General features: G+C 51.9%; 1 protein-coding gene across 3 annotated transcripts in view; it reads right to left on the minus strand.

Moving 5' to 3' along the window:
• Nucleotides 1-258: 258 nt before the first annotated feature.
• The window catches only part of Cbx7 (chromobox 7), an 18,173-nt gene continuing 4,728 nt past the window's right edge, over nucleotides 259-13,703 (minus strand). The window contains exons 3-6 of one of the 3 annotated variants that reach the window (XM_031349629.1): nucleotides 8,435-8,500; nucleotides 5,898-5,964; nucleotides 3,241-3,415; nucleotides 259-2,974 (exon numbers count right to left, since the gene is read on the minus strand). In XM_031349629.1, coding sequence (XP_031205489.1) covers nucleotides 2,820-2,974; nucleotides 3,241-3,415; nucleotides 5,898-5,964; nucleotides 8,435-8,500 — 463 coding nt within the window. In that variant the 3' untranslated portion in view covers nucleotides 259-2,819. Of the gene's footprint in view, nucleotides 2,975-3,240; nucleotides 3,416-5,897; nucleotides 5,965-8,434; nucleotides 8,501-13,148; nucleotides 13,317-13,703 lie in introns of those variants that run through there. The other 2 variants (XM_031349641.1, XM_031349634.1) reach the window with 2 other exon arrangements.

The following is a 13,703-nucleotide window of genomic DNA, read 5'->3' on the forward strand; positions in this document are numbered from 1 at the left end:
ACTTCTACAAGAGACTCTTAGAAGATGTAGAGGGATAGCAAGACCCACGGCAGCAGCCTCAAATGACACTGCAGGAGCCCAGCCCTGACAAACTAGGCTCATTTCTCTCCTCAGCTAATTTTAACTGGGTTCAGAATTCTGGATGGCTTGTCCCAGACCATGGACTATAGTTGGGAGGCACAGGGTCCTGGGCTACGGTCTGGTGGTGGGGTATCATACAGTTATGACACCATCAAAGCAACCAACCAACAACACACAGAAGTTTCTGAAGTCATTTTAATGTATTTTTTTTAATAATTTTTGCCTCATCTACCAGATAAATCATCTAAATAAATAGATGTTATACAGCCCCTTACCAATATCAGTACAAAAAAATGAAACTGCAATCATCCCAGCACACACTCCCCAGGGGAAGGCCTATGCCCAACTCCTCCTAATACATTCAGTTAGTCTGAACAAGGCTCATAGCTCATTCTGTGCAAAGGAAGCGGTCTTGTGCAGAGACCTGGCGGCCAGGTCTGGTCCGCCATTTATAAAGCAAAATTGATACCACCTCACTGACACTGAGCTCCTTCCTCAGTGGGCAGGAGGTGGGAGGAACTTGGCAATAAGATCACCATCTTACCAGATGAGAGCCACATGGCCCAAATGGGTTCAACTGTGGCACTGTGAGTGTCCACACCAGAGGTTGAGGCACATCTTCACCCCAACCCAGTGAAGGAAAGCACAACCCATCTCTACATTCAAATGGGTGGGGCCAGGGGAAAAGATAGGCAGGTGGCCACCACTCCTGGCTCGAGTACTGGCCCTGTATGGGGTTAGTGTCTATATGTGGGTGGAAGAGGGGATTCCTGTCCATTTGGGTAGCTTCAGGTCTGTGTAGCCACTAGAAGCCCTCAGCCATTCTCCCTAGGCAGCCAGTTCCCAGTAGTCCAGAACTACATGGCTACTCTGAGGGATACCCAGCCTAGGCCACAATCTCCAGGAACTGGAGGGTTTCATAAAGGGTCCCGAGAGAGAAAAGGATGCTGCCTATTGCTAAAGACAGAAGACAGCTGCCTGGAAAGCTGCCCTGGGGCCTCACGATCGAAACTGTACGGGCATTTAGTCTCATGCCCCTGGGGACGGGGAGCATGACATCAACGGGATTCTGTCCCCCGATTTCATGGGCCATCAAAGCCAGCAGCAACGGAGAGCTTCAGTCTCCTACCCTCACCTCCCCAGGAGCTGGGGCATCAAGAGCACCGAGCTTCTCCCCACCTCCAGGCTCATGCAGCCCATTCACTGAGGCTCCCTCGTCTCTCTCCTCTCTGGCCCACCCAGACATCCTCTAGATTCGCCCCAGGACAGAGGCGAAGCAGCTCACCCACAGAAGACTGACCCCAATGGAAGCACTGAGTTTAACCCTGGACAACTGAGAATTAAGGAGAGGGAGATTAGGGGCTAGAGAAGGTGGAGGATAGAATCCCAGACAGACACGGGGTGCAGGATCTTTGGTTTGGGAACGGGAGTGTCAAGAAGTCATCCTACCCTTGTTCATACAGACTCTGCTGGTCTCCTAAAGACACAGCGGGATTGGTAGCTGTTGGGACCCAGCCACGTAGGTTCGTATGGTAGCAGGGGACGAGAGAACAAAGTGCCCTCGATAAGGGAGGGTACCTTCCTCAGGCAGGAAGGTATCAGCTTATAGGACGCCTGTGCAAACCAGAGCACACCGCCCCCCTTACCAGGACCACACGCTTGTGTGCAACCTGACCCATGTATCATAGTTTAATACCCACAAAGTATGAGGGGTCATTCAGGCTGGGTGGGGAGGGGACACAGAAGACAAGGACTGCCCTGAGAAAGTGGTGGGACATTCCCTCCCTGATTGCTCACACACCACTGGCACCCATAGGTGCCCAGATCGGTTGAGCTGCAGGAGAGGGCAGAGAGGGGTGGGGCTGGAAAGTCACCTGAGTCAGAAAGAACGTCAGCTCCTGTGGGAGGAGGGGTGGGCCAGGTGTCTGAGCCTGTGTGGAAGCATCTACACCTTGCGCACCAGAGCTGGGCCCATCTGTGCTAGGAAATTACAGCTGACAGCTGCAAACCAACGGAGGCAGATCCTGCCCCGTGACAGACGGGCAAGGTGGAGCAAGGGTGCCTTGGCGAGTTCCTTTGTGCTGTGAGTGACACCATGTTCACCTGGTCAGTTTCTAAAGGCGTGCAAAGTCCATGAGGACAGGTCTATAGACACAGGGCAGGTGTGAACACACACTTGGTGTGTGCATATCAGGGTGTCCGGATGTGTTCACAGGCATCTCCAACACAGGCCAATGACAGGGAGGCAGCACTCAGAGGAGGCTCGATGGGCAGCCTCTTCCCTGGTCCAGCCCACGCCCGTTGTCATGATCCTGTCCCTGGTGACCAAGGCCAGCCTCCATGTCCCACCACAAAGCTGGAGTGGAAAGTTCATAGTAAAGACCCATGTCAAGAACAGGGAGAGAGACACCACCAGAAAGCTGGGGTGACTGCTTGAGGGAGGGTCTGGACCTCCCGGCTCCACGGATCAACTCTGAAAGATAATGAGAGGCGTACTGGGCAGGGTAGCCTGTCCCAGTCTGCCCAGGAGATGAGACCCAGACAGCACTGGCCTTCCCACCCCGGTCCTGAGGGCCTCTTTGTAAACACCCCTGAGGAGCAAGGGCAGGGTGGTGGGGGTCTTCCCCATGCTTCTGTTTTTTAAAAAATAAAATATTCACCCTGCTCCCAGCCCCTCCTGTATCTGGAATTCCTCACCCAAGCCCCAAGAAACACAGCTTAAGAGGGGAAGCCGCTATTCACAGCTTCTCCGTGCGGTCTCGGAAGAAGCCCTCGGCAGCTTGAGCCTCGCGGAAGGTGACCGTGATAGAGTTGGCGGTGATGTCAGTCACGGTAACTTCAGCTGAGGAGAGCTTGGGTCTCCAGGAAGGCAGCTCATCTGCTTCTGCCGCAGCTATGGAACAAAGACACAGATGAGGTACAGGTTGGCACCAAGCGCGCCGTCAGAAGTAGTGAGTGGCAGCACGCAGCCCATCCCCCATACGCTCTAAGCTGGATGCTTAGGAGGGTGCACGTGCCTAACTAATAGCAGGATGGGCAAGGGGTCAGGCTCGGGTCAGACTCAAATCAGTCCTGACTGCTCCACAGTTGGGTCTCCAGGCCTCCCGGACAAGGGTCAGGGACCCATTGGGCTTTGAGGTCTCGGGATGACTGCCTTACCCTCCTCCTCAGGGCGCTGCTCAGTACGCTCCCAGTCTCCGGTGGCAGCGGTGGCGGCGGCAGTGGCGGCGGTGGCAGCAGTGGTGGTGGTGGCAGCAGTGGCGGTGGTGGCAGCAGTGGCGGTGGCAGCAGTGGCGGTGGCAGCGGCCTGCAGGTCATCCGCGGCTGCTGACTCCTGCAGGGAGAGCTCCAGTGGATGGCTGTATCTTTCCAGGTGGGGCCCGCGTGGCGGGAACATCTAGCGTGAGAGCCTCGGGTACTTGTGGGCTTTGTGTGGCTTGCGGAGTGGGAAGGGCAGTGTGGGCACCAAAGGGCCCTTCTTCACCAGCTCAGCTGCCCTTGCCTTGACCACCCCCCTCGGGGCTCCCGCTGCCGAGTGGGCGCGCCAGAGAGAAGCAGAGCTTCTCCTTGCCCTTGGCTTTGTGGGAGCTCCGATGGTCGTCCATGCTGTACAATCGCTGCAGGGGCAATCCAGGGCGTGGTGGGTCAGCCCGCCCCCCACTGCCGCACCTTCTCTCACGATTTAATCCCCCCCAATATACCCAGCCTCATTTGCATCTGTTCCACGCTCTTCCTCCCCTCCCCCATGGGCCAAGGACCACACTAGACATAGCCTACCCTCAAACCCGCTGAGGTTAGTTGTCCCTCCTGGCCTCAATCGTGGGCCTTTGTCTCCCTGGGGCTGAGGGTCAAGGCTTACTCCTTGGATCCACAACAGAAGAGCACCGAGCATACACATTGAAAACCAACACCACAAGGTAGGGGCACAGCTCTGTCCTGGGTTCGCTATCAAGTGCTAGGCAAAACTAGGTTTCTAAGGGAGACACACTAAGGAGACTTTCTGCCTTTCAGGAGAGAGAACTTTGCCTCCCACGGAGCCCTGCAGGAGTGAAGGGAGAAGCCTCTGTTGGAGTCAGGGGGCAACCCAGCCTGTACCCCACCTGCTGCTTGCAGACAAGACATTCCTGGGCTCTGGAGCTGCCCTCTGCCCACTCTAGGGGCACTCTCTTCTGCCAGCTCAGCCTTGGTGCAGGAGAGTACACTCACACACCTAAGGGCTGGAACTCTAGGATGGGGAGTCTGTCTTTCCAATTTTGGATAAAATTTGTACATATCAAAAAAAAAAAAAAAAAAAAAAAACCTAGTGTGAGGAAGATCCCACATTACTCTGCATTTTCTGCCACATGCCACCAGAGGCCAAGAGTTCCATCAAGGGACCATCAAATGTGGCCTCGAGATCACACACTGTCACGGTGGCCTGAGTCAGTGGTGACACATGGCAGTCCCACATTCCACCCTGCCTGCTGATCATCTGGCATGTAAGTATGGGTCACTGGCAGACAGAGAAGGTTGACACAGGGGACCTCAAGGCTTTCCCTGGGCCCAGCCCTCACCCTGACAGCTTCAGATTGGAGCTGGGTCCTACTTGCTGTGTGACCCCAGGCCAATGCCAAGCCTCGAGGAGACCGAAGGGCTGTGGACATCTAGCAACACTGACTTCGACTTTTCTGCACAGTGTGACTTCAGGCAAAGCCATAAAGACAGTGTGACTGCCCCCTTACTCTCTGTTCACCCACTTGACTCAGAAAGGCACGGACACACTATGTGCCCCCCACACAGCTGGACCTGTCAACCTCCTCACTGCTTCACTGACCATGAGAAGCAACCAGGCAGCCACGCTTCCTGCCCCAGATGCAAAACATGGTGACTGGATCTGAGGCTAAGATCACTCCGCAATAGGCTGAGGCAGCGCCACCTTGTGGACCCACAGAGACACGACAGCAGTTTGTACCACAGCAGTGGATGACCTGACACATCTGCCCTGCTTATACAGATGGAATGCATCCGCCTGTGATGTGTGCTGGGTTCATCTAGCAAAGGTCACTTTCCTTCCTAGGGCCTGTTTATGACACACCTAGTGGATTACCCTAAAGACAAGCCATGCTGTCCAGTAAGGGGAGCCCGTAATAATCCAGCACCAGGAGTGGTTAAACGCCTATGAACCGCAGATGGTCAAATGCCTGGGTGGGCCTTACAGAATCAGGAACACACACGAGCTTTTGTCCGCCCCCTCACAGGTGAGAAACCACTCGGCCCTGCACAGATCACTGAACTCTATGGCGGCTTCCTACTCTTCCAGCTTCTTTGCCAAGATTCACGGCATCGTGAAAATGGACAGAAACATTTGCAAGGCAGGGGAGGAACAGGCTGCATGGCATCTTCCCATCCAAAAAGAACAGTCTACAAGTCTGCTGTTCCAAGGTCATGTTCAGAACGCTAAGGGTCTCCAGTCCTTGGATTTCGCAATCCTACCCTACCATGTTTTCTCAAAGCTAAGATCCTCGGGTATTTTGTTTATAGTTTTGGAGGATCAAAAAGGCTTATTCACAACATTTTAAGCTCTCAGAGATTGGCTGTCTGTCTACCCTCAGGCCCACAGGAGTCCCCTATCCAGGGTGACTTCGCTGGCTCCAACTTCACATGTGGTCTTTACAAGATCCCTTTTATTGGAATGTACCCACTGAGTGTCTCACTCCACAGTACCCTGGGGTGCTGGATAGGGTGAGAGAGTGGGCCCAAGGGCCAGTGCACATGCAGGCGGTGGGGGCAGGGCAGGGTCGGGCAGGGTGAGGGGAAGGCTCGGAAGCAGTGGTTACCTGCAGCAGAAGCCTCTTGGGTTTCGGACCTCTCTTCCTATACCCTGATGCTCGGTCTCTCTCCTCCCTAGGAGTGTGAGGAAGGTGGCAGAAGAAAAAAGAGACACTGGTGACATCTAAGAGGAGCAAGGTGTCTGCTTCACCCCCTCCTCCATCATGTGTTTGGTTGGGGCCACCGTAGGCCGTCCCTCGCTCCTCCCCATTGCTCTGTGGAGCCATAACAGTGGGGTTGACATTCAGCTTCTAGGTCCTGGGCTTCACTCTGAAAACACACAGGTCTTTGCTACACCGGGGCTGGCCACGCAGGGCTCTGCTGTTCATGCTACTGGGGGACCCCGTAAGAATGGAGGTCCACTGTCTATTCTCAAAGAAGAGGGAGAGAAGCCTGGCAACTCAGTATGCCCTGAGCATCTTGGGGCACTGAGAGGAATAGCAAGTTCCTTGGTGAGGGGAGCTCCGCCCAGCCGCTCTTGCTGGGACTTACTGGCATCTGAAGAGAAAGGAAGGAATCTGTCTCAAGTAGACATGGAAGAAGAATGCTCTCCTCACAAAGCCAACATCAGCTCATAGGACACAACTCAAGATTCCACGTGGCAGTGCCAAAGTCGTGGGACATTAGATACCCCTCTCTGCCTGCCTCCTTGTCTGGGCTCTCTATAAACAAGTCCTCCTCAAATGTCTTAAAGTGGTGGTCTTGGTAGGACCGACCACACCCTTGCCCAGCAAAGATCTCCTGTTACAAGGAGTGGACAGCTGGCCTTGACACCTCCCATGCGTTCTCTATCACAGTCGAAGACAGTCCACACACCTGGGCATGTTGGCACGTCTAGAATTCCAGCACATGGAAGGTAGAGGGTTGCCACAAGTGTTAGGACTACACCATGAGATCTTGTCACAGAAAACCAAGACCGTCCACATGCTGCGACCCTTTAATACACTTCCTCGTGTTGTGGTAACCCCCCCCCAACCACAGATTTATTTCAGTTGCTACTTCATAACTGTCATTTTGCTACTGTTTATGAATTGTAATGTAAATAAATATCTGTTTTCTGACGGTCTTTGGCAACTCCTATGAAAGGGTTGTTTGATGCAGAAAACACGGCCTGACGGTTGTTAGGGAGCAGAAAGAAACTGTAGGACAGGACCACCACCATCACAGTGAGTTAAGAGAAATGGAGAGATGACGCAGTAGTTTAGAGCACTGGCTGCTCTTATGGAAGACTCAAGTTCAATTCCCAGCACCCACATGGCAAACTTTAACTCCAGTTCCAGGGGATCTGACACCCTCTTCTGGTCTCCAGAGGTACTACATGTAATGCATTCACATACACATAAGATAAATATTAAAAGAACAATGAATGGTTCCTAGGTGGTGGCGGCGCAGGCCTTTAATCCCAGCACTTGGAAGGCGGAAGTGGGATCTCTGAGTTCAAGGCTAGTCTGGTTTACAGAGTAAGGTCCAGGGCAGCCAGGGCTATACAGAGAAACCGTCTTGAAACATAAACAAAACAATGACAAATAAGGACTAATAATGATCACACGCGCTTTGATGTGCTTCCAGAAGCCTCTGAGAAGTAGGAGTGCAGCAATGAGGGGCTGCCCAGGTCGGCTGTCACAGGGACTGTGACAAAGCTCCTGGACAAGCCCCTCTCACTGCCCAGACCTGCTCAGTCTCCTCATCTGTTCAATGACACCCTCATTCCTGTGTCGGGAGATGACCAAAAGCAGCCAAACAGAAACAGTTTTGAGAACTACACTGAGTAGCACACACGCTATGTCCAGCACATGGGAGAAAAAGGAAAGCGCCCCAGTCCCACCCAGCTCCTTATGAGGAGCCACCCAGGGCAAGCATTGGGGTGGGGGAGCAGGGAGGGACACTGATGAGGTCTCTCAGCTAGTAAAGGGACTTACTGGTAAGTTGGCTATGTCTAACAACCCAAGTTCTATCTCTGGGACCCACACGATAGAAGGAGAGAACCAATGCAAAGCATCCTTTACCCTCACATGTGCACTGTGGTACACCAACACACACACACACACACACACACACACACACACAGACGTAATTTTAAAAATGACATGTTGTGGCACACTTGTGGTCCACATGGGAGCAGTGAGGCCCATGGGATGGTGGGATCTCGATCCTCAGCACGGTGCTGAGGAGGCCAGAAGCCAATTCCTCCTCACATACCCAGCCTTGCTTGACCTCATCAGACTTCCACCTTTGACAGGGGAAGTCGGGTGAGGCCACTCCCATATGGGACTCATCTGTCGGTGCTCCTGAATAAATCCTCAGCCTGGGACTCGGAGGCCCAGGGTGGGGGGGTGAGGGGGTGGAGGGGTGTGCAGTGTGGTACTGGCAGGTAGGGAGACACCAGCAGGCCATAGGGACAGGTCCTAGGCGTCACTATTTTTTCCCTGCCACACACACCCCTAACCCACCCTGCCCTAAAGACCCTTGCCCAAGGCCAGGATGCCGGTAGGCTCCCTGAGATGTCTTGGGACTGGCCTGGCCATCCCCAGAACAGGGCCCTTACTTTTCCTCGTAGGCCATTACAAGGCGAGGGTCCAGGATGTGCTCCTCCGGCTCCCATGTGCTGTACCTGAAGAGAAGAACAAAAGGTCAGAGCTGCACGGCCACCACCAGCGTCACCGAGGCTGCTGCTGTGCCTGTCTATCACTTAGCCTAGGCCTCCAGGAGCTCCATGACATCAGAACCCCCTCATTTAAGCCACGAGGCAATCAAGACTCTTACTGTAGACCCCAGTCAGATCCAGCAGCCAACTGAGGCCTAAGGATGCCTCTAGGCTGGGAGGTGGTAGCGCACGCCTTTAATCCCAGCACTTGGGAGGCAGAGGCAGGGGGAATTCTGAGTTCAAGGCCAGCCTGGACTACAGAGTGAGTTCCAGGACAGCCAGGGCTACACAGAGAAACCGTCTTGGGAAAAAAAAAAAAGGATGCGTCTCTTCCCCATTTCACAGCATGGCAGAGGCTCTGGGGCTAGCCTATGGAGTTTTAAGTCCCAGCTCTTGAACCTAGTTGACTACATGATCAGCAGCCCTGTGTACCTCTGTCCCTCTCTGTGGGGTACTGACTAATGGTCTCAGGGCTGTTCAGTTGGGACTGGTGGGGACAAAGGTTATTGCTATTTGTGACTTTATGCTGCTTGGCGTCAGCCCCACCCCCAGCCCTGCCAGCATCTCTACCATCAAGCAAGGCCTGCGGCCCCTTCTCTCTGAGCCTGGCCTACAACAGGTGCATCTAGTGATAAGAGGCATCTTATTTATTTGGTTTTTCAAGGCAAAGGGTTTCTCTGTGTAGGTCTGGCTGCCCTGGACCTTACTCTGTAGACCAGGCTGGCCTTGAATTCACAAGAGATCTGCCTGCCTCTTCCTTCTGAATGCTAGCATTAAAGGCATGTGCTGACACAGCCCAGCTGACAGGTATCTTAGAAGAACAAAAATAGGGGCTGGTGAGATGGCTCAGTGGGTAAGAACACTGACTACTTTTCCAAAGGTCCTGAGTTCAAATCCCAGCAACCACATGGTGGCTCACAACCACCTGTAATGAGATTTGATGCCCTCTTCTAGGGTGTCTGAAGACAGCTACTGTGTACTTATTTATAATAATAAATATCTTTTTTAAAAAAAGAACAGCCAGGCAGTGGTGGTGCCTGCCTTTAATCCCAGCACTTGGGAGGTAGAGGCAGGTGGATCTCTGAGTTCGAGGCCAGCCTGGTCTACAGAGTGAGTTCCAGGACAGCCAGGACTACACAGAGAAACCCTGTCTCAAAAAAAAAAAAAAAAAAAAAAAAAAAAAAAAGAACAAAAATGGGTAAAAATTTAAAGCAAAAGGAGGGAAATTTGTATCGATTATAGCTACAAGTATAAAATTGTAACAAAAATGGATGGATAAATGCCTGGGTGTGCTGGTCTACAAAGTGAGTTCTAGGCATGCTAGAACTACATAGTGAGTTTGTCCCTGTCTCAACAAAAAAAGTCATGGCTTCAACTATACACTCCTGGGCATGTACTGAAAAAACCATTACAGAGACACTTGCTCATCTGCCTCCTCTGCTGCTCTGCTGCTCACTGTGGTTGGGAACTGCAGCCAGCCTAGGTGTTCATCAGGTAATGAAGGAAGAGACGCAGTGGAACATCACTCAGGTGCAAAAAAGAACAAGTGACAAAATTCACAGGACACTGGAAAATGTTAGCAATGAAGCAATCCAGGCCCAGAAAGACAGACTGCACCTGCTTTCCCGGGGACCGCAGCCGAGCTTCGGCTGCTTGGACTTGAGTTAATCGGCAGCATCTGTAGAGGTCAGGAAACTAGAAAGGTCCTACAAGATGGAGGGGGAAAGGCTTTGAAGGAGGAGGGGACGGCCAGGACACATATGGCATCAGAGTAGACCGGAATGCTAGGGGTGCAAGGCTTAAGTGAGGAGGAAAGCAGGCAATGGGGGGAGGTGACAGTCAAAATTATGAATGTATGAAAAGTCTTATGGAAAATCCACTCATCGGTAAGCTAATTTTTAAAATGTCGGGGTTGGAAAGATGGCTCAGCAGCCAAGAGCACACACTGTTCTTCCAGATTGGGAGTTCAGTTCCCAGCACCAGGACACGTAGCTCTCAGGTATAACCAAACTCCAGAGGGTCCCCCTCCCTCTTCTGGTCTCCTGGGCACTGGCACTCATGTGTACATAACCACATACACACAGATAAACAGCAGCAGCAGTAGTAGCAATAAATCATGTATTTTTAAAAAAGATTTATTTTATGTGCGTTGGTGGTTTGCCTACATGTATGTCTGTGGAAGGTGCCGGATCATCTGGAACTAGAGCAGCTATGCCATGTAGGTGCTGGGAATTGAGCCCTGGTACTCTGAAAGAGCAGCCAGTGCTCTTAACCATGTCTCCAGCCCCAAATCGTATTTTTTAAAAGGAGCTGAGGCTGGATGTGTGGCTCAGGAGGTAAAGGCAATTGTTGCCCAGCTTGACAACCTGACTCTGATCCCTGGTACCTACTAGGCAGACAAGACAGGGAACCAAGTTATCCTATAACTGCCACAGTGAGATACACATGCACTTTCATACATGTACACATACACATCTTTAATTCCAGGACTTGGGAGGTAGAGGCAGGTGGATCTCTGTGAGTTCGAGGCCAGCCTGATTTACAGAGTGAGTTCCAGGACAGACAGGGCTACGCAGAGAAACCCTGTCATGAAAAACAAACAAACAAACAAAAAGGGGAAATGGGGTAAATATGGCCACATTTAGAGGCTGGAGAAATAGATTAACAGGTTAAGAGCACTTACTGATCTTGCGGAGGACCTGAGTCCATTCCCAGCAATCACACGATGGGCACCTCACAACTACCCACATAACTCCACTTTTAGGGGATCTGATGCTTTCCCCTGGCCTCTGAGGCTCTCGGGTGGTGAACAAATATGCAAGCAAAACAATTCACATGCATAGCAAGTTGAAAAATTCACATCTTTTAAAAACACATTATACAGGGGGCTAGAGATGCCTCAGGGGCTAAGAGCACTGACTGCTCTTCCAGGTCTCGAGTTCAATTCCCAGCAACCACATGGTGGCTCTTCTGATATGTCTGAAGACAGGGACAGTGTACTCATTAAAAAAAAAAAAAAAAAAAAAAAAAATAAAAAAAAAAAAAAAAAAAGACACTTATCAAAAAAAGAATACATTATACACACATTAAATTATCAAAGAATAAAATATGAATACATATATGAAGGATACATGAGGTATAAAATACGAATTCATACATGAAATAAAGATACATATATGAGGGCTGGTGAGATGGCTCATCGGGTAAGAGCACTGACTGCTCTTCCAGAGGTCATGAGTTCAAATCCCAGGAACCATATGGTGGCTCACAACCATCTGTAATGAGATCTGATGCCCTCTTCTGTGCAGCTGAAGACAGCAACAGTATACTTATGTATAATAATAAATAAATCTTTAAAAAAAAATAAAGGTACATATATGAAGTATATCATATGTATGTAGACATATATAGACACCATACATATGTGTGTGCGTGTGTATACCCCCCCCCCCAGACAGGTTTTCCTTCTATGGAGCCCTGGCTATCCTGGAACTCAAATCTGAAGACCAGGCTGGCCTCGAACTCAGAAATCCATCTGTCCAGTGCTACATGAATCTTTTTGAACTCAAAGCCAGACATGTTCTGTGAATCAGGCCAAGGTCCTCCCAGAGAAAGCAGACAACTGGGTGGGAGGGCTCTCAGCAAGGAGAAAGGAGGCAGAGAGTCACCCTAAGAGCTCTGGGACACGGGACTGGGGAGAAGGGCAAGCCGCCAGGCACGGAACCCTTCCTCCCTGTTACGACTCAGTTGACAAGTGGGATCATGGGCCGCCTCTAGGCGTGCAGCATTAATAGCATCACCAGCCCAGCACACAAACTCTTCTGGTCCAGCAGCTACCCACTAGCTCTCCCCAAGAGCCAGGTTTCTGTGGTTTCCCTTCCCAACTGGCTCTTGTTGAACAGGACCAATGCAACTACGGCTGCAACAATCCAGGGGCCGGCTGCCTCTCCTTGCAGCCCCAGGACAGGTGGAGCTCAAGCCTTCAGCTCGATTACCTGCCCACTCCACTCCCAGGCCTATTCTTACTGTTGCAGCTGCTTTGTGTTTCCTGGCCAAGTCCCCACTCTCCTTAACACCTCGATTCATTCCTCTAAAAACAACTGCCTCCACCTAGGGCACCAGGCTACCCCCAGAACTGCCAACCCCGCCCACAATGTATTTCACAAAGGCAGGTTCGTAAGGAATCCAGTTAAGAGATGAAAAACGAGGCACAGCCAGACAGCGGTGGCCCACCCCTTTAATCCCAGCACTTGGGAGGCAGAGGCAGGCGGAATTCTGAGTTCGAGGCCAGCCTGGTCTACACTGAGAAACCCTGTCTTGAAAAACCAAAAAAAAAAAAAAAAAAAAAAAAAAAAAAAAAAGGCACAGAGGTTCACCAACTTGCCCAAAATCAGCTCCTTGGCTAGGATCGCTGCCTAGATTTAGGGCCTTTAAGCCCTGCAAGCTGTGAAACCACATTAAGGAGGAGCCAGGGTCCTAGAACAGAGTCCTTTGGCAGAGAGAGGAAGAGGTAGGACAGAGGGAGGTGGGAGGACCACCAGCCCCCAAGGCAAAGTGTAACTGCAAGGTCTTGACGAGAGGCTCAAAACTTGATGCAAAAAGCCGCTGCAAATACCTGACGTACAGAGAGCACAGCGCTTGCGCACTCAAGCAGAGTGAGGGTGCAGAGCTCAGATCGCTGGAAACCTATCTGGGCGGAGCACCCCAGCCTGCTGGAGATAAACATGACCACGTGACCGTAGCCCCGCCTCACACTGCCCCAGCCCGGTAAACAAGCTCTACTACTGCACCCGACCGGCTGCGCGGTACCCTCGAGCTAGGGTCAGGCGACTAGGGTGGGTCGCAACTCTCCAGCAAGACAGGTCGCTGGGTCCCAGCTGGCCGTTGCAGGATGGGGGAGGGGACTGCCGAGAAGTCTCTAGAAACTGAGCGAGCTGGGGCCGCGCGGAGCAAGGCCAGCGGCAGCTCCAATGACTCCAGTTTCAACCGCCTCAACTGCTGAGCCTCATTCTAGAGCGGGTCTCCCTTCAATCCCTTCGCTTTGAGTTGTGGAGAAGATTCGATGTGTTATGCTGTGACTCTCAATACTTGAGTATGGCACATTATAAAAATCCAAGAAGCGGGCCGGGCGGTGGTGGCGCACGCCTTTAATCCTAGCACTTGGGAGGCA

This window comes from Mastomys coucha, unplaced genomic scaffold, assembly GCF_008632895.1.
Source record: "Mastomys coucha isolate ucsf_1 unplaced genomic scaffold, UCSF_Mcou_1 pScaffold11, whole genome shotgun sequence".
NCBI classification, from domain to species: domain Eukaryota; kingdom Metazoa; phylum Chordata; class Mammalia; order Rodentia; family Muridae; genus Mastomys; species Mastomys coucha.